This window comes from Calonectris borealis, chromosome 3, assembly GCF_964195595.1.
Source record: "Calonectris borealis chromosome 3, bCalBor7.hap1.2, whole genome shotgun sequence".
In the NCBI taxonomy this organism is placed as follows: domain Eukaryota; kingdom Metazoa; phylum Chordata; class Aves; order Procellariiformes; family Procellariidae; genus Calonectris; species Calonectris borealis.
Genome location: NC_134314.1, coordinates 127,938,945 through 127,966,591, shown reverse-complemented (window position 1 = coordinate 127,966,591; position 27,647 = coordinate 127,938,945). Strand labels below are relative to the sequence as shown.

Below are 27,647 nucleotides of genomic sequence, written 5' to 3'. Positions count from 1 at the left end.
TTTCAAGGTCTCCGAAATCTTTCAGTATCGATGCCTTCGGTACCGGGGTGGGAAGCCAAATCAGCATATTTACACTCCTCCGTGCTGTTGGCATTTGGTAGCTGTTTTCCAGCCGTGGAGGGATGAGGCTTATTCTTTTTACTGCTTGTGTGAGTCAAAACTCTGTAGAAAGCCACTCCTTCCCCTGCCAGGAGTAAGCACCTTGCTCTGGCCTTACAGAGATGGTGCTGGCACTGATGGACAGTTTGGACAGGTAGAGATCTCCCAGCAGCAAGGATCTGGCTGCAGAAATCCATGCTGCCTGCAGCAAATGGTATGTCAAGGGCTTTCCTGGCCCCACGGTTTACAAAAAAAAACCTGGCCCCTGGCAAGTGGAGGGCAGCAGGAGGGACCTGCCGCTGTGGTCCTTGCCCGGTGCCCATCCCCGTGGCAGCGGGGCTGCCCACAGCCTCACCCGGCTGCCGGCTGCTCTGTTGCCTTTCCCCTGCCCTCCCTGGGGAAAAACAGCCCCTCTCCCCTGGAAAGGGGCTCCGTGGCCGGGGGGACCTGGAGAGTGGAGCAGGAGTGAGGTGGGCTGTGAGGAGAGGTGAGCTGTTGGCATCACGGGGGGAAAGGAAAGAAAGGGGAAAAAAGGAAAGAAAGGGGAAAAGGGAAAGAAACTGAAAAAAGAGAAAGAATGGGGAAAAAAGAAAGAAATTGAAAAAAGGGGAAGAAAGGGAAAAAAAGGGAAAGAAAGGGAAAAAAGGGAAAGAAAGGGGGAAAGGGAAAGAATGAGGAAAAAAGGACAGAATGAGGAAAAAAGGAAAGAAAGCAGAAAAAGGGAAAGAAAGGGGAAAAATGGAAAGAAAGGGGAAAAGGGAAAGAAACTGAAAAGAAGGGGAAGAATGGGGAAAAAGGAAAGAAAGTGGAAAAAGGGGAAGAAAGGGAAAGAAAGGGAAAAAGGGGAAAGAAATTGAAAAGGGGGAAAGAAAGGAAAAGTAAGGAAAAGGAACGGGAAAAAAGGGAAAAAATTAAAAGAAAAGGAAAGAAAGGAAAAGAAAAAAAAAGGAAAGGGAAAGAAAACGAAAAAAGATGGAAAAAAGAGGAAAGAAAGAGAAAGAAAAGAAAAGGAAATAAAAGAAAAGAAGGGGAAATAAAATGACCGAACGGAAAAGACGGGAAAGAGAAAAGCCCATGGCGAAATTAAAGGCAGACGGGCTGTCCTCTGCCCCCGCTGCTTGCCCACCGGCGCTGGCTGCGCGCCGTGCCCCGGACGCTGCCCACCACACGCGCACACGCGTGTGCAAACGAAAAACCCCACTTCGGGCGGGGCGGGGTGGGAGCCGGCGCCCCCTCCCCGGCCCCGCTCCAGCGGCTCCCCCCGAGGAGCCGCCTCCGCCTCATTTGCGTTTTTTAAAAACTTTTTCTCTCTTTTTTTTTTTTTTTTACATGCAATTTCACGCCCGGCTGCACCTGCAAACATAACGGCCGGCGGAGCCGCCGCCCCCGGCCCCCCCCGCGCCGCTGCCCCGCCGGCAGCCGAGCCCCGCGCCCTCCCTGCGGCTTCCCAGCCCGGTTCGGGGGGGCTTTTCGTTAGCCCTGCCCGGTGCCGCTGCCAGGCTCGCCCGCGCCCTCCCCGGACCCCTACGGCCTGGGGGGGCCGGGCCCCGCGGGCAGCAGCGGCTGGACTAACGGCTGTCCGTCCCTGCCTCCATCTCTCCATTCATCCATCCATCCTTCCATCCATTTATCCATCCATCCCTTCCTCTGTCCATCTATCCATCCATCGGCTAATCCCTACATCGATCCCTGCATCCCTCCCTCCATCCCTCCATCCCTCCATCCTTCCATCCATTTATCCATCCATCTCTTCGTCCATCTATCCATCCATCTGCCAATCCCTACATCGATCCCTGCATCCCTCCCTCCATCCCTCCATCCATCCATCCACCCCTGCATTGATCCCTGCATCCCTCCCTCCATCCCTCCATCCCTCTATCCATCCCTCCATCCATCCACCCCTCCATCGATCCCTGCACCCTTCCCTCCCTCCCTCCATCCCTCCCTCCATCTCTCCATCCGTTCACCCGCCCAAAACAACGTCCCGGGCTCGATGCAGCTTCGGACCCAATTCGCACCCCCCGGCTCTGCCCGGGCATCTCCCCCCTGCCCTGCTTGGCTGGGTGGGCGCCGTACCCCCCCCCCCAATGCCCTCGGCTGCTCAGCTGCACGGCAGGATGGCCGGTCAAACCTCTCCGACCGCCAAAAAATCCCCCCCCGCGTTGTTTGGAGCCGAGCCCCGAGTTTATCGGGGTGCTCCGCAGACCCTGTGCCTCTGGGGACAGCCCGACTCCCCGGGGACACAAGTGCTCCTTAAAGAAGGGTTGGGAAAAAAATATAACCCTGGTTGCGGTGCCCGGCCGGGCTCGGGTTTGGTTGGGTTTTTTTTTCCTTTCTTTTTTTTTTTTTGTTTTGTTCTGTTTTGTTTTGTTTTTCCCAATAAAAATAACTACCTACCAAATTACCAAATTCACCTCTCCCCCCGGCCGCCCGCCCTCCCCGGGCTCCGTCGGGAAAGGATAAATATTTCGCTCGCCACCGTGGGAGCCCGAGTCTGAAAAACGACCGCAGCGAGAGAGCAAAAAAATAACCCCAAACTCCTCTCCTCCCGAAACCCGCCGGCCCCAAAGCCCCGTTTTTAGCTCCATTGGCGACGAAGCTGTCCCGTAAATAAGGAGCCGGCAGACTCTGCATCATCCTTTAATATTTACTCTTTTGAAGGTTAGGCAGGGCAGAGGTAACAAACTTTGAACGATTTTTTTCCTCCTCCCCTTTTCCATCCTCTTCCCTACCTGGTTTTATGTGGTTTCTGGATTAATCTAGTGCGGAGCAGAAGCGGACTTTACCCGGCCGAAATACAGGATTAGGACTATTTCTAGAAGAAAGAGGATAGTGTGAACCGCCTTTAGCCTGCAATAGTCTAAAGCAGAATTACAGCTTGTAAAATAGGTCTCCATCAGTTTCCCAGGAGACGAGTTAAGCCCTACTTGGGTGTTCCAGCTCTTTTTAGAACCAGCAATAATTAGACTCATCTCACCCCCGAGTTGTCCGGTGTTGTGGTTTGTTTTTGGTTTGTTGTTTTTTTTTTTTTTCTTTTCAGATCATCAATAAACGCACTTTTGCCTCCGATGCTGCCGGCGGGCGCGGGCAGGGCAGGCAGGGCTGCCGGGGGGAGGCAGGCTCGGGGGGCTCTGGGCGCGGGCAGCCAGCCCTCCTTCGCCCACCGCGGGGCTTCCCCGCCGGACCGCGGGCTGTGCCATCTCCTTTTGTGCTTTGATGTCCTTTGAGCCATCGCTGCATGTCATTAGGGGCCCGAACAATTAAAGAAGTGCCTTTTCCCCCCCTCTCCCCGCGAACGGGAAGTCAGGAAAAAGACAAATTATAAATAACGGAGGGAAGGCGAGCGGCTGGATCGGGGCTGATTTTGGGGCTCGTTTTGGCGGCTGAGGTGCCTCGACCGCCTTCCCCCCCCCGCCCGATCCGACTCAGCCTTCACAAACGCCGGCCGGCGCCATGGGATGCCACTCGCTCCCCCCGGAAAATAAAGCTGTATTTTGGGGGAATTAACGGCCGAAACGGAGCTCGGCGCCCTGCCCCGCTGTTAGCCGGGGAAACGCAAGCCGGGGGGCTTGAGGAGGCTGGGGATGCTCGGCTGCAGGAATAGGGAAAAAAATAGGCAGGGATCGCGGGCAGAAAGGCGGTGCCCCCCCCGGCAGGTACCGGTGCGCCGGGAGCGGGGGACACGGCCCGGCCCCGGTGCTGGCGGTGGCCGGGGACGCGGGGCCGAACCGCTCTGCTCCGGCTCGCTCGGGCCGGGGGCAGCGTGGTACCCCCGGGGAGGGATGCTCCGGGGGACCGGGGCTCGGCCCTTCCCACTCGCGTCCCCCTCCCCGCGCGGGCGACAGGCGTTTAATGACAAGTAATTGGCGAGCGCGTAGAGCTGCATTACGAGCGGGCCGGGCTGTTATGAATTATTGAGAACCCATTAGCCGCCGTGCGCCTTCTCCTCTTGCCGCGGAGATGTAACCTGTCACAGCAGCGCGGGGCCGGGGACACACGCACACGCACACGCGCATCCCCGCTCCTGCCCTCGCCTTCCCGGGCTCGGGTACCGCGGCCCCCGCCTGCGGCCGGAGCGAGGACCCGGCCCCGGTGACCGTGTCCCCTCCCCGGGCCCCACAGCCCCCGCGGGAAACATCCCGGGGACCGCCGCTCCCATCCTTCCCCGCGTGGGCGATGCCACTCGTGACCGTGTCCGGTGCGGGCGTGCAGGGCGGGCCAGTCTCGGGAAGGGCCGCCGTCCCCGCCGAAATTCCCGTTTTCCCCTGTACCGAGGAAATACGGGCGGGGGGAATTTTTTTTTCCCCTTATTTTTTTGGCCCACGCGGGTGCAGGCAGCGGGGCCAGAGTCCTGCCGGCTCAGGCCCTGCCCTGCCCGCCCGCACCGGCGCCGGCGCCGGCACCGGCACCGGCACCGGCACCGGCACCGGCACGGGCAGCGGTGCTTTCCCGGTGTCACGGACACGGGAGAAATGCCCCTCCGTGGGGCCGACACGGCGTGGTCCGGAACAAAAGAGTGCCACGGAGCCGGGGAGCACAACGGGGAAAAAAAAGGGGGAAATAAAAGACAAACAAAAATAATAATAAAAAGCAGAAAAAGCAAGCCTCCGGCCCGGAGGAGCAGGAGAAGGGCGGGAGTCCGGTCCCGCAGGTCCCCGTCCCTCTCCCACTCTCCTCCGGCCGAGCCACAACGACTCACCCCCTCAGCAAGGGGTTTTGGTGCTAAAACGGGCAGGAACGGCGCTCCGAGCCGGCCCGGCCCCGGCCGCACCCCGCTCCCGCGCGGGGCTGCCCCCGCACCCCCAAATAACACCCCTTTTCTCCCCTCCCCGGCTCGGCACCGCGCTTTTCCCTACTGAAACGGCTCCTCGGCGGGGAGAGGAGCGGCGGGGGCAGGACCCCCCGAAACCCGGGGGCGAGGCGGCGGGGAGCATCCATCCCCCCGCGCCCCCCGCCGCCTCCCCGGCCGGGCCGCTCCTCTCGCCCCGTTCTCCCCGCCGGCTCTAAGGCGAGCTGGGGAGGAGGAGGAGGAGGGAGGGATGGAAGAGAAGTTGAAGGTGGGAGTGAAAATAGAAGGAGAAGCAGGAGAAGGAGCGGCGGGTGTCACCTACCTGCGCCCCGGCCCGCCGCGCCCCGGCTCTGCGGGAGCTGGAAGCATCCCTGCATTTATTGGAGCTGAAACTGTGCCGCTGTTGACTTTAGCACAAAGCAAAGATTTCGCTGCCCGCTAGTTTAAAAATGAATATTTTACCAAGATATCGATCAGCTTTATAAAATTCAGTTAAGCACAATGGCTCAAAAGGAGGAGGGGGGGGGAAGGAAAGGGACGCAATATAATATCTGTGTAAATTTGCTGAAGTATGACGTGGTGTTGAAAGTTTACCCTCCTGGAATTTGGATCTAGATCCCCCCCCCCTTTTTTTTTTTTTTTTTTTTTTTGTTTACTGACTTTGTTTATTCACAGATCACGGTTGCTTAAACCGGCAGGAGCAGAATGCACTTGCAGCAAGGCTGGGGGCGGGAGAGTTGTGTGGGGAGGGGGAGAGAAAAATGCCAGGGGGTGCAAAGAAAAAAGAAATAACGTCTAGCGTGGGGATTTTTTTTTCGTTTCCCCCCCCCGCCTCCCTCAAGCCCCCATCCTTGCATTTCAGCGTGAACCAGGCCAGAGGAAGGGAAAAAGAAAAAAATAAAAAGGGGCGGCGAGGAGGGAAAGACTTGCTTCTGGAGCTGGCATCCAAACGGGGCCGGTGCCCGGGGCCAGTGCCCGGGGCCGGTGTCTGCCCGGCGGGGCCGGGGCTGGAGCGGCGCGGAGCAGCGTCCGGGGGCGCGGCGGGAGGCGGGGGGCGGCAGCGGCAGAGCCCGCCGCCCTCTCCCCAAACCGACGGCACCCCCGCGCCCGTGCTCCTTCCCCGCGGGAGCCTTTTATGTGCTAATGAAACACATTGCATGCCTTGGTTCACAACGTGTGTGTCCTTGCCATATAGAGACGGACAGATTTCTGGCTGGATCCCTGTTTTGTTTTTGGGAGGGTTTTTTTTCCCCTCCCTTCCCCCCCCCCCCCCCCCCCCCGCCGCCCCTTCTCCCCTTTTCTCTTCCCGCGGACAATGCGGAATTTTAAGAAGGATTTGAATGTTATTTCGGAAAGCAACATCTATGACTGCCGTAAACGCGTGGGAAAAACAACAAGTGGTCGGGAAGACGGGCCGGGTATTTACGGGGGGGGAAATAAATGAAAATAAGCCCGGCCGGGCTGCCCGGGGGGCTCCGCTGCCAGACCCGGGAGGTGTTTCAAGGCAAAACGAAAAGTTCTCCGCTTTTCCCCCGGGTTCATCCCCCCGCCGAGGTCCCGGGGTGTCCCCGGGAAGGGCAGGGATGCGCTGCCTCTCCGAGCCCCCCCTAATTAACACCGCCCGGTGATTGCAGGGCGAGGGGTCCCGCGGCGACGCTGGCCGTGCTGGGGTCCCGTGCGGGGGCTTCGCTCCCCCGCGCGAAAGGGGGTCCCCCTCCCGACCCCCAGGCTTTGCGGGGGGACACCGGCGCCCCGACCCCCGGGCTGGCCCCGCATCGGGCCGAGCCCCCTCCGAGGGAAACCGGCGCGGGGCTGCGGGCCCGGGGTGGCGGGGACGAGACGGGCCGGTCCCGGCGGAACAGAGATGCAGGGGAAAAAAACCGCCAATAACACTTTAATATAGTTCTGTGAAAATCTGGCTAGTCGCTACCAGAATACACATTTATAAGCCATAAATAAAGCATACAGAAACGATAAATTAATCAGATCCAAGTAGTTTACTCTCCCGGTAACATCAAGCGTTTGTTTCAATTACAACGATCTATCCTGACTTTTTTTTTTTTCATTTTTAAATTTTTTTTTCGTAGTTTTTTTTTCTCTTTTTTCCCCCCCTTTTTTTTCCCCCCTTTTTACAACGTTACAAGAGTTTTGGTCCTCAGATTCAAAACTAGCATGGGTTTCACACTGAAGGAGGGTTTCGTTTTGTGTTTTGTTTTTTTTTTTCCTCGTCACTTCCACACAAAAAAATAGATATATTTATACCTCCTTGCGACAACGACAACGAAAAAAAAAAAAAAAGCCCAACAGAAACCCCCCTCTCCCCATCCCCTCGCCCCCAACCCGCCCCTCCCCACCAAAACAAACCACCCCGCAAGGCAAACCAAGGGAATCGCAGCCCCCCCCGGGCACGGGTGGCTTTGGGCCGAGGGGGGGCGACCAACACGCCTGCCCTTGGCGCGGGCTGAGATGCTTGCGAGACACACGGCTGCTGTTTCCCAAACGGATGCAAACATCTGGAGCCAACGGAAAAAAAAATAGATATATATATATATATGTATATGTACCGTGCTCAACAGCATTCATAGTCCATCGCTCTGCCAGGGGGCTGCGCGGGGGCACGGGGGGCTTTTCCCCCTCGCCGGGGGAGGTTTTCCCCTCGCCCCTTTTAGGAGGAGTTCATGATGGGCCGGGAATACACACCTTGGTAGTAAGAAGTCTCTCCGGCTAAAGGGGAGGACTCTAAGCCGTTTTTGTTCGTTACGGGCCCCATGGCCAGGCTGCCGGGCATGGGCGAGGCGTAGCCCGAGTAGTGCATCACCTGCTCGTAGGCCTTCAGGTCCATTTTGTGGTGGTGGTGGTGGTGGTGGTGAGGGTGGTGGTGCTGCTGCTCAGAGGAGGACATCAGGTTGTTGATGGAGAAGGGGTGGTTGAAGGCGTAGTGGTGCTCGGGCTTGAGGTGGGCGTCGTGGGGCAGGCCGGCGTGCGGGGGGGCCAGGAGGTGCTGGGCCGGCGAGGCGGCCGGCTCCCCGGGGCTCAGCCCCGGCGTGCCCTTCAGGTCGGCCAGGGCACGCTTGTGGTCCTGGCACGGCGAGGCGCTGGCCGGGGACTCGGCGCCGGCCGAGCCCTCCGAGCCCCCCGAGGAGCTGCCTTCCCCCAGGGGCTGGCTGGGGGGCTGCCCGGGCCCCTTCTTGCCCCCGCCGCCTGCCCCACCGCCTGCCCCGCCGCTGTCCTTGGCGGCCAGCTGCTTCTCGCACTTGAAGCGCTTCTGGCGGCGCAGGTAGCAGCCGTTCTCAAACATGTTGCCCGAATCGGGGTGCAGCGTCCAGAAGGAGCCTTTGCCTGGCTTGTCCGGGGAGCGGGGCACCTTGAGGAAGCAGTCGTTGAAGGAGAGCGAGTGGCGGATGCTGTTCTGCCAGCGCTGCTGGTTCTGGCGATAGAAGGGGAAGAGGTCCATGATCCACTGGTAGATCTCGCTCAGCGTCAGCATCTTGTTGGGCGATTGCTGGATGGCCATGGTGATGAGGGAGATGTAGGAGTAGGGCGGCTTGGCGTGCGTGTAGCTCCGCCGGTAAGTCTTGGGGTCCCGTGAGCGGTTGAGGTTGGATTGCCCGTAGATAGGGCTCATGGAGTTCATGTTGGTGTAGGGGGCCAGGGCGTTCATGGAGCCCGCTTGGCCCCCCATGGGGCTCATGCTGGGGCTCAGGTGGGCGCCCATCCCCGCCACGCCAGCCGAGCCCATGCCGGGCATGGCCCCCGCGCCCGGGGACATGCCGGTGAGCGAGGGGCTCATGCCCGTGTTGGCGTAGGACATGTTCATGGAGGTGGCAGCCGTCATGTTGGCCGTGGTGCTCATGGCTGACATAGTCATGTACGTGTTCATGCTGTTCATGCCCAGCCCCGCGTTCATGTTGCTCACCGAGGAATAGCTCTGCAGGGGCAAGCGAGAGAGAGGAGGGAGATTTGGGGAGGGGACGGGGAGGAGGCGGGTGGGTAGCCCCGTCGGGGACGACGGCAGCCCGGCAAGCGGGGAGCGGTGGGGGGACACCCCCAGCCCAGCCTGGATCGCTGCCGGCGAGAGCCTCTGCAGCCCCGGGGCTCCGCGCCCCGTGGGGTGGCAAGGGTTAAATCCCGGGGCGGGGGGGCTTGTTTTTCTCGTTAATGAAAAACAAATATATATATAAATATATATATATAAAAAGAGACGGGATGGCAGCAAGGTCGGCGGATCTGTCCTGGAAAGAGGAGTTGGAGGAAGGGGAAGAAACATCCCCGCCCGGAGCGAGAAAAATACCTGGGGCGGAGAGCGCGGGGGGGGGAGGAAAAAATAGCGAACGGCCGCCCGGCAGCCCCCCGCTGCCCCGCGCCCCCCCGGGACCCCCCACCCGCGCTGCCGCCGCGCCCTGCCCGCACCCCTGCCCGCAGCAGGCAGCCGGCGAGGAGCCCCGAGCCGGTATTTGGTGCCAAAGTTAATCTTGTCCCGGGGCTGGCACGGCGGGGGGACCCCGGCTGGGGCCGGGGCGGGCCGGGGCGGGGGGCGGCGGAGCCCCCGGCTCCCTTCCTTACCTCGGGCTCCCCGTAGTAGTTGCTCCAGTCCGTGTGCTCATGGCCTTCCATTTTCACCGCTCCCAGCATACTGGAAGTGGAGTGCATGGCAGTTTAAAATTTAACAGCCACAACAAACGACGACAGAGAGCAACCCAAAAAAAAAAAAAAAAAAAAAAAGTCCCCAGCCCTCCCTCCCCTCCGTCGGAGCCTCTGGAGGAGGAGGAAGAGGAGGGAGGGAGGAAGGGGGGGGGATCGAGCGGCGCTGGGGCCGGGGTTTTTTTTTCGCTGCTGCTCCTTGGGTGGGTTTTCGCAGTGCTTCGCGGCGAAGAGTCGCCCGGAGGCGATGGAGGAGCCGGAGGAGGAGGAGGAGGGAGGAGGGAGGAAGAAGAGGAGGAGGAGGAAGAGGAGGACAAGTGCTGCAGTGACGTGGGTGCCCGAGTGATATAGCACGGAGCGGCCGGGCGAGCCTCCAATCCCCAGGTCCTCGGCTGCCCATTTGAATAATCAGCTCACACCTAGGCGGGAGAGGCTCCTCCGCGGCCCCCCGCGCACCTATCCGCACCCCGCCGCCCAGCACGGGGGGCCCGGCAGCACCCCGGGGCGCCCCCCCACCCCCCCGTACCCGGGTTCCCCCCGCACTTTGCAGGGGGACCCTGTGGGAGCCGATTTCCATCACCCCCCCAGGCAGCCCCGACGGGAGCCGACTGCCCCCCACCCAGCACCCCCGACGGGAGCTGCCTTCCAGCCCCCCCCCGGACCCCCGACAGGAGCTGTTCCACCCCCCGCATCCCCGACGGGAGGCAGCTCCCAGCCCAGCCCCACGCACCTTCTCTCCCCGCGGCTGCTCGGCGGAGCCCCCGGCCCCGGGGCTCAGGCCACCGCCCGCCCGGCCGTGCCCCGGCTCTGCCCCATCGGCGGGGCCGGCAGCCGCCGCTCTGGCTCTCCCCCGGGCTCCGGCTCAGGTACCTACAACAAATTCGGAACTAAAACAAACAGGGGAGGGGGGGGGCGGCGCGGGAGAAGCGCCGTCGGGGGCCCGGGGGCTCCCCCAGGGTGCGGGGTCCCGGTGGGCGCCGTCGGGGCAGCGCCGCCGCTCCCGCTGCCGAAACGCCCCGGCAGCCTCGGAGCGGGGGGAAGGACGGAAGGAAGGACGGACAGACGGACGACAAAAATCACCCGGCTTCAAAACCCACCCGGCTCCGCCGCCCGCCCCATCGCCGCTGCGGGCACGTCGGCTCCAGCCGGCGGAGGAGGACCGAGCGCGGCTCCTTCCCCGGCAGGAGGGAGCGGGGGGCTTCCCTCCACCTCCACACACCCCCCGGGCCGGGGCCGTGCCTCCCCCGGCCGCATCCCTGCCAGCCCCCCCGGCGCCGAGGTACGGCGCACGGTCCCGCGCCCGGGGATTTCTTTTTTTGCGTGTTTCATAGATCCCTACCTATAGCTACCCACCTTCAAAAAAACCCCATAAACCGCCGATTCCTCCCCCCCCCCCGTTTTTATTTATTTATTTGTCCCTCCCGAGAGGGGGAAAAAAAAATACCAAACCTTACCGATGGGCCAAGGCTGGCAATAGTTTTTAAATATTAACGCAAACCCAGTGGAGAGCGGGATTTCACCTAACCGCGGGGCTCCCGCGCCGGGAGGAGCCCTACACCTCCCGCGGGGCTCTTCCCCGGGCTCCGGCACCCTCCGGAGTCATCGCCCAACGAAAACAACCCCACCGGCTCCGGGAAGGCACGCTCCTATCGCGATAGCCGCGGCGATAGTGGCAGCCCGCCTCTGTCCCACCCCAGCTCCTATTTAGGGGATTTGGGGGTTGGTTGGGGTACGATGGAGGGAGGCTGCCCCCGCTGGGAGGTGGGGGTACCCCTAAAAGCGAGGGGAGCGGCGGTGCCCCCCCCGCCGGGAGGGGCCCGTCCCGCCGGCTAAAAGCGGTTGCGGGGCGCCCCCTGTCGCCTGCTGTCCCCGGGTCCGCAGGGCCGGGGGGGTGTCGCGGGGGACACCCCGGGGGACCCCCGGGGGCCGCCGTGCGGGTGCTGCATCCCCCGGGGCGGGGGTCTCACTCCGAATGGCTCAGGCACGCTCGTCTGCGAGAGGGGCTTTTCCCTGGGGCGGGGGGGAGCACCCTGCCCGCGCCGGGTGCTTTATGTTCACCCCCAAATCACCCGCCCCGGGTGATGGCTGAAAGGGGCTCGGGGGCTAGGTGCACCCCGGGTCTGACTTAGCACAGCCCGAGGCAGGGCTCTCCGACCTAAAGCGTCTCCACTGAGCTTTTTGCTCCTTTGGACTAACAGTCAAAAGGTTCAGGAAGGGAGAATTGGGGCAGAAAATGAGTGACGTGGCTACTGGACATGACGAACATCATCAGTTCAAAGATCCCGTCCGCTCAGCTCCCCGCTTGCAGCTGACTTCAGCCATTTAGGGTAAGGTGTGGTTAGCTTTAGCATCATTTTTTCCCTCCGAACACGAGGTGCGGGAGGTGAGCGGGTGTTTTCAGTGTGGCTAGATTTGGTACAGAAGTTGCCGGCGAGCTCCACAGGAGGAGGAGAGAGGCCATAATGAGAATTTCCCCGTGCAATAAACTCACCCACCTTCAGGCCTTCATCCTGCAGCGGCACAGACGTCAGCGTGCCCCGAGCACGTCTGGCACCTCAGCAGGAGGAGCGGCAGGAGGCTAACGCGCACCCAGAGCTCCGTGGGTCCCAATCTCCCACTGCTCTTTATGAAGTGCCGTTTCCCCCTCAGGTCAGCAGGACTTTGAATTTTGTTGCCACCAAAGATGAGGGTTTTCTACCTCTCATGACTCCGCTGTGCGTGGACTGGAAGCTGCGGAGCGGCAAAGGAGAGTTGCTTTCATGAGTGTCCTACTCACTTGGATTTTGACCCAAGATGTTGACTTGAGGCCACTCCTCAGCTACAAAGGACATTCCTACTGTGTTGCTCCAGCCCCAACACTTAAATCCAGTTTTGCCTCCTTGGTCTGCTATTGCACCTTTCCCTGTCTGTCCCACGATCCAAGTCTCTCGCCTTGCCCCGGACACGAAGGACCTTCCATGCAGGAGAAGCTCTCCTCGTCCAACACATCCCCTGTGTCATGAGGAATGGTGGTGTCCCCTCCCGGTCCGCGTGCCCAGGGCATCACTGGTGCGCAGATCTTGGGGACGTGGCACCGAGGGTGAACCACAGCAACCACGTCCTCCGGCTCAGACAAAGGCTTTGTCTCTGTAACGCAAGGACACGTGCTTTCTGAGCCACGCGAGCGTTTGCCTTCAGAACCGTGGCCAGGCAAAGAGGGCGGCTTGTCTGAAGGTGCCTGGGTGCGGGACCAACCCAGAAGACAGCAACGGGGATCTCTGCTCCCATAAATAACCCGGGTCCTGCAGCCGCCGCCTCCTTCTCCCTTCTTCCACAAGGGCAGCCTCCCATGCTGCTAGCCTGAGGAAACCTGCTAAAATTAATACCTCGTAAGAGAGCAGAAAAATATATATGCTCGCCTTCTAAGAAACATTTTTTAAAATACCTAGGATGATAAAAATTGAAAATTTTCAGCAGTGCCTTATTTAAACATACCTGGTTGGGTTACTGAGAAGCCATTTTAAAATTATTTCTTCTCTTTAATATTTAACTAATATTTATTTTAAATTTAATTTTTAAATTACATTCTTATTTGCATTAGACGCCATGACTCGAGGAGCCATCCCTCCCTTCCCAGGGGTAGGAGGCCAGCGACTGGCGCGAAGCTTTGCCAGGAGTTGGGGCCCTTTTTGGCCGCCTCCGTCACTCGCAGCGACGGCGATGGCAGCGAGCGCATCCCGCTGCCTCGTCCCCGGCGCTCCCAGGGACGGGCACTTGCCCTGTGCAGCCGCATGGGTTGCAATGGCAATTTCGCGAAAGGACCAGGGCAGCGCAGGGCAGCGCTGGGAGGGGGAGGATGCTTCTGAGCTGAGACCCACGGCCGGGCTTCGGTGGCAAGCGTGCGGGTGAGCACGTAACCGCAGCTGGAGGCCGAGCAGCGATGACCCGTGTGCCCTAAGGTGGGAGAGGGTGAAGCCTCGGTGCGGGCGTTCGCCTCCCCTGTGCCCCCCACGCCGCATAACCAGGCTGGTCTGTGCAAAAGAAAATAATAATGCAAAAAAAGAACCCCTTACCTTGTTCTCGACAACAAACGGGGTAATTATCTCCCTTCTACTGATAATTATCATAATTAACCCAATATAATGAACTCTCCCAATTGCACTGCCGCTTCAAAATAAATGCGTTGGCTTTTTTTTTTCTTTAATTGAGGAAGGGGCTCTCCTGTGAGATAGAAGCCGTCGTTGCCCACAAGAAGAGAGGCATTTCAATAACAAGAAGCAAAAGGAGTCCGCGCGGCTGCAGATCTTGTTAGAGACAAAAGCAACCGGCCTGCCAGGAAGGGAGACGGCCCGGTGCGCTTGTACAGTGCCACCGCAATTACCGTCGGGATTTATTGAGGCCTTCCCCTGATAAGACACGAAAATTACGGTGGAATCGATGCACGGAGGTACTCGAGGAAGAGGCGGGAGCGGTTGGTTCTGAGAGAGGGAAGGGTGAAGGTGGGGCAGGGGAGCTGCCATTGCCCCCGTGCCACGGGCTGCCTGCAGCCTCCCTCTCGCTGGCTTTATTCCCGGTTTGTTCCTTTAGGATCCCTGGAAGGAGCTCTTTGTAAGGTCAAGGGGCTCTGCTGGGCTGGGAGCATCCCCAGGAGCCTTCACTTAGACAAGCAGAACAGAAACTGGAGGGTGATGATGATGATGATGATGATGATGATTGACATTTCTGAGCTGGGGAAATACGCTGGGGAGAGGTTGAGCATCCTCTCCAACGCCCTCTGGGCAGTCCCGAGGCAGAGCTAAGAAGAGCCCGGCTCTCCAGCACGGCCCGATCCCAAGGCGAGGTTCAGAACCGGTGCAGCGAGGCGCGCCAGGGTCCCGCGCCTGAGGACGCCTCCCGAGCCCCTGCAATTCCTGCGGGCCACGCCAGGAAACAATATCCTTTGCTCACTCGAGGATCCAGATGGGAACCGCTGAAATAAGTGACACTCCGTGGTGGGCAGAGCTTTTCCCCCACCCGCGGAGTTACCTGCGCGCTACACCAGGCCGTCGTCAGCTGTGGCACCGCCAGGGAATTACCACAATTACACCGTATAATATTGACTTAACTATTTGAAGAACTCTACAGCCAAGTCTCTCCTAATTAGATTCAACATTTAATGGGGCTTCTTAATTCATGAAAATATTTTCCAAGGCTTTAACAAGTCTAACAAAGGAAGAGTCAGGAGTATGCAAAATTTTTGTAATTTTAATATCTGATCAAGAGCCCGAGGATATCTGTCTCGTTAATACGGGAATGGTACCCCCCAGTCCCAGGTTCTCAGGGACTCCATCGCAGACAAACTCGCTTCATCCACAAGCGTACCCGAGGATCCAGCCGGTCGGGACATGGCCAGCGTGGCTATTTTTGACGTATTCAGTCCTCCAGGTGCTATTTTAACGTTCCTCCCCACTCTGTAATTATTCAACACGCCAGCGAAGGTAACGAATTGCTGGAATCGGTGGTTGGCACCACAAGGTAAAATAAAACCCTGGAAGTGCCTGAAGAATGTGACAAGGGGGAAATAAAGTCCGATTATTGTCCCCCTTGGGGATGGAGAAGGTCCCCCCGGCTCACCGGGATGCTCAGTGAGTGTCGGCCCCGGTACCGATGAGGACAACGAGCTCCCGAGAAGCAACTGGGAAATCCGAGAGCATTTGCAAACTGGGTGCAACGACAGCCCGACGTAGGGACCTCGCTGGTCCACAGCACCCAGGGGTGGTGTGATGGGCGCCGGTGGGACCGCAGCTGCTGCTGAGCCCCGGCCGGGCTGCCGGCAGCGGGCATCTGCCACCGCGTAGGATGTGGGTATGGGAAAAAGCCCCCTCTGAGGAGCCCACCAGCAAAACGGTGCCTTCTGGAAAGGCTCTGAAGCAAAATAAACAGAGTGCATCTGCCGGCTGTTTACCGTGGCCCACGTGACGGCCCGGCGCTGGTTTTCTCCACGAGCACATTCTGCTGGGTAAACAAGATGCGCAGGCATCTGGAATGATGTCCGGGGGAGAAGGCTTGGTGGGAAAAACCTGGAGCTAAGGGATTCATCCCGGGGCTTGGGGCGCGTGGGGCTGCTCCGGCTCCCCTGCTTTCACATTGCGGAGGGAGAAGGAGGTGCAGACGGAGATGCCCAGCGAAGCTGACTTTCCAGATCAAAAAAGAAAGGAACAAAAGGTCTTCCTCACCTCCCAGGAAAGTCCTGCCATGGACGTTTTCGTTAGCTTCGTCCTCAAAGGCCCTGGCAGGCAGGGGAAGTTTTACCTGGCTGACCAAAGAATTCAGGTTTTGGTTTCATTCAGGGGAAATATTTTTTATGTTTAATTACCAGTTTCTGAAAACTGAAATGTCTTTGGTTTTACAATACAAAAACAAACAGAAAAATTGAATATAGAGACTCCTCCCAAAAACCTCTGCTTTAAAAACTCCCTGTTATTTCCTAACAAAACCCCTTTCTGCTGGAAACCTTCCAGCCTGGCGTAGTCTGAAGGTGCTTCAGTCCCCATAGAGACTGAGAGAGGAGGAACGCAGCGGCTTTCGTTACTGAGTGGGATAAAGCAACCCCGCTGCAGCCCAAGGTGGTCCAGCGCATCGCCCAAGGTCCAGCCCATCGCCCCCATCACCTCAAATGGGGACCCAGTTACAAAAGACTTAACGCATCCCATAAAACCGAAGAGACGTGACCAGCCAAACCAGTTGCTGGGGCATCCCGCTATGCCCGAGCCCGTCGGGAGCTGCCCATACCCAGCCTGCGGCAGGGATGCGGCTGGAGAATGGGGATATGGGGACCGCAGGGCACGTACCCATACAGAGCCCGAGATAGCTGGAGAGGGACTGCCCGAGGAATCCTCGGGCCGTGGGCGCAGGGAGCTTGAAGGGGTGCTGTTGGCAGGGCCGGTGTCGGAGCACGGGGATGGGAGCATGCACAGGCTGCCCGGGCTTTCGCATCGCAACAGGAGGCTGCTTGCCCAGGAGATCAATCCCCGACAGCTTCGCTGAGGACTCTGACGGACATTTATAGCCCTCTGAGTCATTACCGGCCTTGTTTAAACCAGTTATACCTGGCCAAGACCTTTAAAATAGCTTCATTTATACTGAAAGGCTCCTCTCGCGCGCGGCGGGTATAAATAGCAGGGCGAACCACTCGCCGAGCGCGACGGCTCCTCCGAGCTCGGGGAGCGAGGCGGCACGCTTTGCTCAGAGCCTCTGCGTCACCCCCCTCTGTGTGTCCCCCCCGGCTGCCGGGGGGTGCAGGGGGAGCCCGCCGCTCCCAGGGGACTCCGTCTCCCCGGGTGCCCCATCCGGAGCCGGCGACTCATGAGAACGAGGTGTCCCTGGCAGAGCCGCCGGCAAAACAGCCGGAGCGGAGATTCCTGCTCCGAAAAAACAGAGGAGCTTGCCTGGGACTCAGACCCTGCCTGTGAGTCTGCGGTTCCTTGACCACTAATAGCAGCCCAGGAGCACCCAATAAATCTGCTCGGGGTCGGCCGCGGGCGCACAAGCCCATTTCTGTGCAGAGTTTGCCCCGGGGTGAGGGGTTGGTGCCATCCCGGTGGGACGAGCCGGGGGCTGCCGGGACATCCGTACCCCTGCTGCCTTGAGCTCAGCGCAGCCGGGTTACGGTGGTGTTTTCGGTCCAGGATGGGCACCCCATCCCAGGGCCACCCGCCTCTGCCACGGCCCACCGACACCCATCGCTAGAGCTACGGGTTGCTGCCACCTGCAATGATATTTTAATTCCATCCCACTCATTTCCAGGCAAAAAATTTAATCTTGACCTGTGCTGTTAGGATCCGGGAAAGCTTTGACTGCGTGACTGACTTAATTTTTGCCAAACAGATGTTCATCTGGCTCAGTAATCCTTTCTTTCTGCTCAAAAAAAAAATCTTTCCGATGAAAAAAACCCACCTCCACTCAAGAACAAGCATTGGGCACCTGCTCTCGGCCCCGAAAACGGCTGCAAAGAGGCTGGTGGGAAATGGGGCGTTTTAGGAAAAGGCAGCCCAAGGCCAAGGCTGCCTGTCCCCGGCGGGACGTGCTGACCGAGCTGCAGTGCCCACCGGCACGGCTCGCCCCAGCCAGGCGTTCTCCTGGGGGCTGGCTCCTGCACGCTGCCAAGACCCTTTCCCCCCCTAAAACTAAGCCAGCGTTTCCCTCCTGGTAAAACTCGCATCCCTGTATCCTTGAGGGAAAAGCTTGGAGGCAGCAGAAGCATCCCCACCGGGGACCAGCATCTTAGCCAAGTTCACAGCAGACGATCTTGTTTTGCCCCCTGCGATGGCAGCACGTACCAGGCAGCGGGCTGCTAAATAAAGTGCATTTAGGCTGCTAAATAAAGTGCATTTCCAAGGGAGAGCCGTTCTGCAGCGGGGATGGAAAAGCTCCGCTGAAGGCGGTGGCTCCGGCTCTCTCCAAACATTTCTCCCCCCTCACTCTGATCTTTTTTTTTCAGAGGAAACATTGCCCAAATCAACACATGCCCGAGGAATGATTTTACACAGGTCGGACAGCACTTTCTGCTGGAAAAACTTCCAATCAGCTGCATTCACAAGCTGGGTTTATTTTTCACAGTTTTCTGAGTACGTTTTGTTTCGGTGCCAGAGTAAAGACCCGGAGGAACATATTTCAGCCCAACCTGTAACACCATCGTCGTCACTGGATTTCAGTGGGGAGAGGGCTCTGACCTACATCGGCAGCCCAGCCTGGGAAGGAGCCGGGGCATCCCCTAACGTCCCCGGCGCTGCCCCGCTTTGCGACGCGCGGGACCCCGCTTCTCCTCTCCTCCCCTGGGACGCGATGCTGGGCGGGGGGGGTTTCAGCGTCCGAGGGAAACCATCTGCCCCCTCCCCGAGCAGCCGCCGGGTGTTTCGCAGCCTCTAAAGCCCCGCTCCAGAGGGGGACGGCCAGGGTGGAACAAACTTAACCAGAGCTTTTTAAAGCTCTCCCACCTTCGCCTCCTCTCTTCCTCCGGGTAGGTGTCCCGGCGGCGGCAGAACAAGACGGCTACAGAGGGCTGCTGGAAGCCGTCAGCGCGAAATACACTGGGAGGCCTTTTTTTGCTTGGAAAATATTTCCTCGCCGCAGGCTGCGGTGACAGCAAACATTCCTGCCGGGGCTGGCGTGGGGAGGCATCACCCTGCGGCGCGGCTGGGGCGCCCGGGGCCGGCTCCGGGGCTGCCAGCGCCCGCCGGCCCTTCCCCGGGGTGCAGCAGCACCCGCCTGCTCGCAATGCCCGCCTGCCTCTCCCAGGGGAGCAGGGACCGCTGCGGACAAAGGCCTTTTATGCTTATGGGATTGGGGTTTGCTCTTTCAAAGGGGAGACGAGAGCAGCCTGCCTGTACCCCAGCACGCAGGGCGAACCCTCGCCTCCCCGCGCGCCCTCGGCTCGAGGAGCTACCGGGTCGCACGCAGGGAAAAAGAGAGGCTTGTTAAAAAAAAAAAAAAAAAAGACCGAATCCGTAGCTGTCGGGGAGCAAAACCAGCCCATTAAAGTCAGGGCTGTGGTTGTAAATCAACAGAGCTGCTGCTATTTCCATCTGCCGCCAGCAGTGCCTCTTTGGGAGCGGGGCAGAGGCGGTGCCTCCCCCCCAGGTGTGTGCCGGGGGGATTTCGGTGGCCGCCGGGCCAGCAGCACGTGGCACGCACATGGGCCAGCGAGCAGGCAGCTCCTCGCAGGGTCTGGTAGCTTCTGCGAGCCTCCACGGGCAATACCAGTCCTACGGAGGCAAAGCCACGGGTCAGGACCTCAGGGCTGGCCCTAAAGGCACCTGAGCATCCCCAAGTTCTTCTCCATTTTTTTTTCCATGAATAACCAAATGATTATAGCTTGGAAAAGAGATATCAAAAAAAAAAAAAAAAAGACATCTGAGGCATTTGTGGATATTTTCTTCTGAATATTTGCAGATGCAAAGCTGCGGGAACGAGTGCAGACTGCCGAATCACCTTCTCCGTTTGGGAGAGAGCCAGCCCCGACCAGCCGTGCCGGTGGCGGTCCGAGGGGCTCGGCTGGACGTGCTCGCACGCAGCAGGAGGGAGCGAGCAGCGGAACTGCTGGTTTCCCATCTCTTCCCAAGCTAGGGAGACCCATTCCCTGGGGACATATAATGACCCAGACCCACCCAGTCCTCCTCCCGGCTGGGAAGCGAGGGCATTGCTTATCTCGGGCAGCAGCCTCCCAGTCTCCATACCCCGGCCCTTTCCTGCGGCTGCAGCGGCCAGCCCCGTTGCCCAGCTAATTCAATCTCTGCGCGGGAGACGGAGCTCCCGAGGTCGCCTGCCAGGAGTTAAATCCACTCTTGCGGGGACACAGGACCACTACACACCTCATCAGCCGCGGCTCCGTATGCAAACAGCGAGGCTTGCCCTTATCTCTGCAGATACCCATCTGTAGAGGTGCTGCGTGTACATCCTTATCCACCGGCACTTACTAAACGAAGTACATGGATTATGGTTTATATGTCCAGCTTTATACTTTGGGTATGTTTTTATACGCTAAAGCAGTAGGAATGGGTGTCTAGACATGTCACAGGTTTATTTTAATACCAAAAGACGCCCCAGAGAACATGTTTGTTCTTTAATCAGAAAACAAAGGTCAGAGAGCGTAGTGATGAGCAAGCAACAAAAATAGAAGAAAAGACCAGACCACAAAAAGCTGAAAAGGATAAAAATGAAAGAGGTATGATTTCTCCTTAGCTCTAGCACTCAGGGTCTCTCTTGCTCTTGTGCCTGCATGGGAAGGGAGAGAGCCCATGGACCCTCCTGGGCCAGACCTCTTTCCACCAGTACCCGGGACTGCCGAGGGCTGGTTGTGCTGGTCCCAGCAGGGCCTTTGCAGACACCTGCACCCCGGTCCCTGTCCCCACCTCTGCCCTCACCGATGGGCTCTGCGTGCCGCCTCAGAGGGGACCTGGTCTTCGGAGGCGTCCCCTTCCCAGGCTCCATCAGCGAAGCTCTGCCCACGTGCGCGGCAGGGTGGTTTGCACCGACACCATCACCGACAGCGACAAATCACCCTTCTTTGCCCACCCAGGCCTTATTCCACCACAAACACGGGTGGGTTTGAGCCACGCACAGTGCAGGCAGGCGGCCGAAGCCCGCGGGCAGCTCCCGCCCGCAGCTGCCCCATCCACCCGCGCATCCCCGGCTCTGCAGGGAGGCTTTCCCCAGGCTGAGACCTCCGCAGCTCCTGCTGTCTCCCTGCCCACGCTGCAGAAGGCAGCGCAGGGTACCCGAGCATCCCAACTTTCACCGCAGCCCACAACTTTCACTGACCCCCGCCCTTTCCCCCTCCGCTTCCATCACAAAAGACCCGCTTACAGGACAGCTTTCCCAATCCACAGAGGCCATTCCCGCAGCATCCCTGCCCTCCCCGCTTTGCCCCCGGGCTTTTCCCCCGCCCGCTGCTCTCTCACGCGGGGTGTTTGCAACGGAGCAGCGGCGGGGGCGAGCCCCTGGCTGCCCCCCGGCCACCCCCCTCCCGGCCCCCGTTTGCAGGCTGAAAAGCCGCCGGCAGTCCTCGCATTAGCACCTCATCAGCTCCCCGGGGACCCCGGCAAACACAGCCCGCCCGGCCGAGGAAATACCCCGGGCCTTGTGATGCAGAGCCCCCGGGGCGGGAGGAGGAGGAGGAGGAGGAGGAGGATGCTTCCTGGCCCCGGGGGCACAGCTGCTTCCAGCCCTGGCATCTCGGGTGGGCAAACAGCACCTGGGAGGGCAGGGATGCCAGGATGTGGATTCAGGAAGCGCCCTTGCACCCCGCTGCTCCCCAAGCCCCCGCACATACAGATGCTAATGGGCTCCCCGTTATCCCCGTCCCCCCGCCCCAGAAGGGGAGGCTTCCCCTCTTCTCCCCGCGCCATGGGATTAGGCCCAGCGCGGGGGCCTTCATCGCTGGCATGCACCCGACAGCCTTGGGAGGAAGGTTCCCCGCTGCCGGTGAAGGGGGGACAGGATTTATTCTCCGGTGGCAGCTCGCAGCCATGAACGACGCCGTGAAAAACGGCAACCGCTGGCGCATCCTTTGTTCGGGATGCTGCAAAAAGCAGCCCCGTGGTTGCGGAGGAGATAAAGCAGCGTGTCAGTGCTGCAGAGGTCAGGGCTGGAAATTTAGCATGCTGATACCTCCCCTGCCCGCTTCGCAGGGCCAGCAAAGGCAAACAGACGCTCTCGGAGGGAGCAGGGGAAGGTTCAGGATGCGCACGCTTTCTGCTCAGGCAGAAACATCAGCCGGGGCCCGGAGAAAGGAGAAAGGCACCCGCAGCCCTCCCCGCTGCCGCTCGTTCTGCTCCTTCAATCCCCGCAAGGATTGAAGCCCTCTGCTCCTTTCAAGCCCCTCTGACTTGCCTACACATCGTCCCAAGCCACCCGCAATTGCCTTCAGACTCTCCGGAGGTTTGAGCCGTGACGTGACACAGTTTGCCTATGGAAAGCCTTTCTCCCAGCTTTTGGTGACCCTGTCTCTAAGGAAAGGTGTGTGCAAGAGCGTGCCCACGCAGGGAGGCCGCGGCACGCTGAGCACGCCCATGCGCTCACCAGGCACCCGCCATTCTCGGCGATAAAAACTTCCCTGTGTGTTTATTCGCTTCCAATAGCGGGGAGCTCGCTGTGCCGGTGCCTATCCTATTTGGAAAAGCAGTCCTTTAGGCTGGCAAACTGCAGGCCAGGGGGATGCTCGGGAAGCCCTCCAGTACGGATGGGTCCCTGCACGAAGCTCCTCGTTCGGGCGGATGGGAGCCGGTGCTCATCCTCCCACGGGGCTGCGATTATTGTTACTATTGCTCCCTCGGAAAGGTGAAAAGGAGCGCTTTCTTTACAAATACATAGAGGCTGGCTCGCAATCGGAACTTATCGAGAAGGAGAGATGGTAGACTCAGAAAGGGGAAAATAAACAAATTTGGAAGCAAACTAACTGAGCAATCCTTCACTTATCTCCGAGTCACAAGTCCTGCTTTGCCGGGTGCCCGCCGATAACATCGCTAAGGCAATATAAGGCATACAGCTCTCCGCAGCGCTTTAGCTGAGTGATGCAATCAGAAACAATCCTGAACTCGGCTCTTGGCAGATAAAACCTTTTCTTGTCCCTCAGACGGCTGAAATCAGCTCCTGCTGCCACGTCTGCCTGATACTCCACGCTGGCGTTTCGACAGAGCCAGGGGGCTGTTTCCAAAGCCGGGTGCCTCGTGTCAAGAGCAGACACCCGTTTGGAGAAGAGCTGATTTGGGGAGCTCATGTGCCGCAGCGAGGGGCTGCAGCCCATGGGACAGCAGGGATGGGAACGCTGCAGGGATCAGCGCTCGCTCCAAGCTCACGGCCGCCCTGCGCTATCTCCTCCCTCCTCCTAGCAAAGGGGTTGCTTAAATCAAGGCGCTGACCTTATCAGAGGGGCTTGCTCTGCCGGCTTGCGAGATCCAGGGCAAGGCATGCCCCAAGGGCAAACCCCTCCACCCCACGCAGGCTGTGTCCGCTCCATGAGGCGCCTCGGCTACCTGCAGCGCATCGGGGCGATGTGCCGGCATGGCCGGCGTGCTCCCCAGCCGCGGCTCTCCCCGCTGATGAGCGATCCCATCCGATCCCCTGCTCCTTCTGGAGCACTTCCACTGTTGCAAGAGCTGCGCCCTGCGCTGCTCTGCCTGCAGGCGGGAGCCTCCAGGTTTGTAAAATTCACGTCATAGCCCCTCCAAAGTCCTTTTGTCTTCCAGGCTGATGAGTAGAGCCCAAACACCATCTCAAGTTGGGCACCCAGGACTGCCAGCCACTTTGAAAAGCACACGGCGAAGCACCATTTTTAAGGAGCTGTTCAGGTTTCAGCAGGAAGCAAAACGCACCTTAAAATGCACCACGGCTTAGATGCAGTCACGTAACCCGATGTTTCTGGGAAGAGACCGCTGTTAAGCATCCCGTTTTCCCCAAGCTGCAAGGAGAAGGCTATCGAGGCTGTGCCACATCCCTCACGCAGCTGTGGCCGCATGTTCATCAGTCACACCCCTGTCCCCAGCATCACCGCCCAAGGATTTGTCCCAGAGAGACCCTCACCAATGTCACCATGGTCCCAAGACATGGAAGACATTGTACGACGGGGGACCCCTGCACGCAGCTCCCGGCACAGGCACTCACCGAGACACACAAGGCATCGGTGGGCGAGAGCTCCTCGCAGCCTTGTTTGACTGAAATAATTTTATTTGAATACAATATGCTATTTCAACAATTTTAAGTTGCATGGGGTTATTTAAGATGGATTCAGTTTTAATTTAATCAGTTTAATGGGATTTTATATTTTTAGATATAGCACCTCCAAATTGTCTGATTAACTTTTCAGAATCAATACGCTTAACAGCAAAGCATACAATTACACAGGCAAATGATCTCCTCCGTGGCTTCTGCATGAGCAATCGCCCGGCTTCGGCTTGCGCCGTGGGGGTGCAGATCTGCCCCCGCCCCGGTTCAGTGTGGCAACCCAACCCCCCTCCCCAACTCATGTTCCCAGAGGAAGAGGGTCTCCGGCCGGTGGGACGCTGGAGGAAGGCCACCAGCCAGCCTGGTTTGCTTTCATACACCATTATTGAATTGCAAGATGCTAAAGACCCAAAGCATCCCTAGAAAATGCAGCCCTGGGACTGCATCTGTTGCAGTGTCACTGGCAAACAGCCCCGGTTCGCCTGGCACTGGCACCCAGGGATAGCCCCAAGCCGACCCATCCCCTCGCCTTGCCCCTTTATACCTCCCTGTCCCCCCAGATGTGGGTGCAGGAGCCGGCCCCATCCAGCCCAGCTCGCACCAGCAGCACTCCCCGCACCGGCCACGGGTCACGTACTGCCTCCAGCTCCCAATTTATTCCACCAGCCTCAAATATCCCCTTTGCTTTTGTCAAGTTGCATAATTTTTGAACTTACATACTTGAAAAATTCTTTTAGAAATGTCAAGGTGACTGGCGTATTAAAAATGAGCCAGAGCAAACAGGAATGACATTATTTTAATTCTTTCAGTGCCAGGTCATTTTCTCTGTAATAACACAGCTTAGATAGCAGCCTCCTGCCCCTTGCAGCATCCTTCCCCTTACTTCCTCGGTTGTTTTTATTTGTTCATCTGCTAGATAAAAGCAAGGCGGGGAGAGAAAAGCCACTGCTGTTGTGGAAACCCCTTTCACCAGGATTTAGGAGATTTGTTTCTCAAATCCCACTGAAATTTCACAGTATTTGAGCAAATTCAAACCCCCTTGAAATCTCTGACCTAACACAGTAAAATCTCATGTTTTCTTTTAGTATCTGGGTGATTTTCTTCAGGGAAGCATTCCAAATTTACACACCAGACCACACGTTATTGTAATAATCTGTATTAGTAATACCTGGCACATTCCCAGCCGCATCATGTTGGTTTGCGGACAAAGGAACCGAGGTCTAGAAGTCAAGGCCATTAGCAGGGCCAGGACGAGCCAATGCTCAAAATTCTGCCCTTTCACTGGGCTATGCTGCTCCTGGAGGTGGCCAGCAAAAATACACACCTGTAGCACTCCCATTGTGGATGCTGCCCTGCCCCTGGGGCTATAAACACCTTGCAATTTGCAGAATATTTATAATTAATGCACCACAGAGTGAAGGAAATCCTGTGACGGCTCAAGGCGCAGCAGCACTGTGATCCAGCTGAAGCCATTTGGTTGAAAGAAAAAAATAAATCGCATTTCTTTTCCTTCGGCTCACGGGCACCAAGCCCCGCAGCAGCTCTGCTTTCGGCCGCGGGGTTTTACCCCTCTCCTTGCACCACCTCTCTTCAACCACCAGCCCAGCTGCTCTAGCTCACTAAACCAGCAGAAGATCCACCTTTTCCCAGCGGGATTTGTTTTCTGCTGGATCAGCGAGTTGAACCGGCTCACGGAGGAGCATCGGAGCGTGCCGCAGGGACCGGAGGGGGACCTTCCCCCGCCCAAGGGAGCTGCACTGCGTACATTCACCTCCTGCAGCAGAGGTGGCTCGGCCACTGGGCTCAGAAGGGCTTGTGGCTCGGAGGTACCACACTGTGGGGCTCAACGAGGTGAAAAAAAGCTGTTTTAAGCATCGCCCGCCCTCCTGAGCCCCTGGCAGAGGATGCTCTGCCAGGACAGCAGGAGGGCAGGCACCCCTGGACCACAGCATCCCCGCTTCGGAGATGCTGAATGCCATGTAAAACGCTGAATATCAAATAGGGAGGAGAGGGCACCTTCCCGACCAGCACAGGGATGCTGAAAAGATCCTTCCCGACCAGCACAGGGATGCAACTGGGAGAGCTGGTAACATCCGATGCTGCCACAGCTGTTTGCTTGAGCAAACAGCAGCCAAGCCTGAAGGCCTCTTTCTGCTCGCCCAGCTGCCAGACCTCGCTCCGACTTCAGGCAGGAAAAAACATTTCCTCAGGTAGGGCATTAACTATGCGATTGAACCGGGGAGTTATTTTTTTCTCCAGCTGTGCATACAGTAAGTAAAGCCCGTGAGTCAATGGGCGCTAAGCTCGCACTTCAACGCTAAGCCTGCGCCACGGTGGATTTAAGCGCGTTCCCAGGCTCTCCGCGGAGCGCGCAGCCAGACGCGGGCAGGGGGCTTGCAGTGCACCGGCATCCCACCCCTGCCCCCGGGAAGGCGAGGGGGATGCCCTCTCCAGCCCAGTTTGCATTATCTTAAACAATACGGGTGGTTCTTCTCCAACCCGCTCTCCTCGCCGCTGCGGGTGGGTAGGAGGCAGAGCCGAAAAGCCAGGCTTAAGGGCAGCATTTACACTGCTCGCAGAAAATCACTCGTGAAAAACTGCTGAAACTGTGGCCAGCTCGAAAGCAGACAATTAGAAACTGTGCTCAGCAGCACTCGGGGCTAAGCCCGTGCTCAAGTGCAGAGGGCAATAAACACACTGCTGTGAGAAAAAAAAAAATCATATATTTTTTCCAGTGTTTGTCTGAGCAAACAGAAGCTATTTGCAAATGGTTTTGAGGTGGTAGCGGGCCTTCCTCTGCGAGTGCCAGGGACTCGAGAAAGCGCAGGGGTGTTTCCTCGCCCAGTGCAAACAGGGAGACGCGCAGCCGGCCCGTGCTGCGGGACCCCGGCAAGAGCGCGGCAGCCTTTCCTCCCCTCGGTGGGTGATCCGGGCCGCACCGCCCGCAGGAAAGGATGGAAATGGGGAGAGTCCTTCAGTCTGACCATGCCAAAAAAAAAAAAAGAAAAAAGCAAAAGCAGCACCCCAATGCAAGGCGGGAGCCAGGGGTGCAGAGCCCTTTCCAGCAAGGGTGCATCTCCGCAGCCAGGAGACCCGTGGGCCAGCCGGGGACATTTCTGGGCGTCGGAGCCCATCCCCGTGGCCAGCAGCCACCGTCCCCGCAGACCTGGCCCGCCCTGACGGGGGGGACCAGGGGCAGGGCGAGATGCTTTCCGGCTCTCTGGTTTCCTCCAGCCGGAGCGTGCCTGGGCAGAGTTGCTCTGCAAGGGGAGCAGCTCCAGGTTTTCTATTTATGGGCTCTATTCATCCCCAGCTGGGTTTCAGCGGTGCCCCGCCATAAAAGTTGCCTGCTTCTCTGTCTTGGCAGCCAGGAAACCTCAGCCAGCTTGAGGAGACCATAGGAAATGGCAAAGACTCGGGCTCCAGCTCTCCAAAATAAGGTGCAGCTAAATTAATATGGTGTGAGTGACTGGCGAAGTGATGTCACCTCGGCCTTACAGCGAGCGGTGGGGGGGGGATAAATGCATCCCTCTGTCCTGACTTCATCCCACTCTTCCCAGAAATGCCCCGGCTGGGCTGGAAGAAAGGCACCGCGAAAAGCTGCGGCTTGAGGCGGAGAAGACACGCACCCAGGGAAAAATTGGGGAATATTAAGGGATTTAACACGAAGCCGTCATGGCCCCTCTTTCACAACAGGAAGGGAAACCCTCCTTCTCTTTCTTTGTTGCACTAGCAAGGGAAACCCTCACACCACGACCGGGGGCTCTAGAAACATCCCCGTCACTTCCAGCGAGGCACTTCAGGGAACGGCGAGATTTGGTGACCGCAAGCGCCTTTTGAGTTTCACCTGTTTCCAGTGCTTTCCCCTTTCTATCGGTTTTGTCCATAGCTAAAGGGATAAACTCCAAATATAACTCCCATCAGGAAGAACAGCACCATA

General features: G+C 58.6%; 1 protein-coding gene across 1 annotated transcript; it reads right to left on the bottom strand.

The window, feature by feature from the left end:
• Window positions 1–6,715: 6,715 nt before the first annotated feature.
• Window positions 6,716–9,851, bottom strand: FOXA2 (forkhead box A2). The gene is made up of 2 exons (XM_075148200.1): window positions 9,452–9,851; window positions 6,716–8,816 (listed from the first exon to the last, which is right to left on the bottom strand). The coding sequence occupies exons 1-2, from the start codon at window positions 9,536–9,538 to the stop codon at window positions 7,554–7,556; spliced, it is 1,350 nt and encodes a 449-aa protein (XP_075004301.1). The 5' UTR covers window positions 9,539–9,851; the 3' UTR covers window positions 6,716–7,553.
• Between the last annotated feature and the right edge of the window lie 17,796 nt (window positions 9,852–27,647).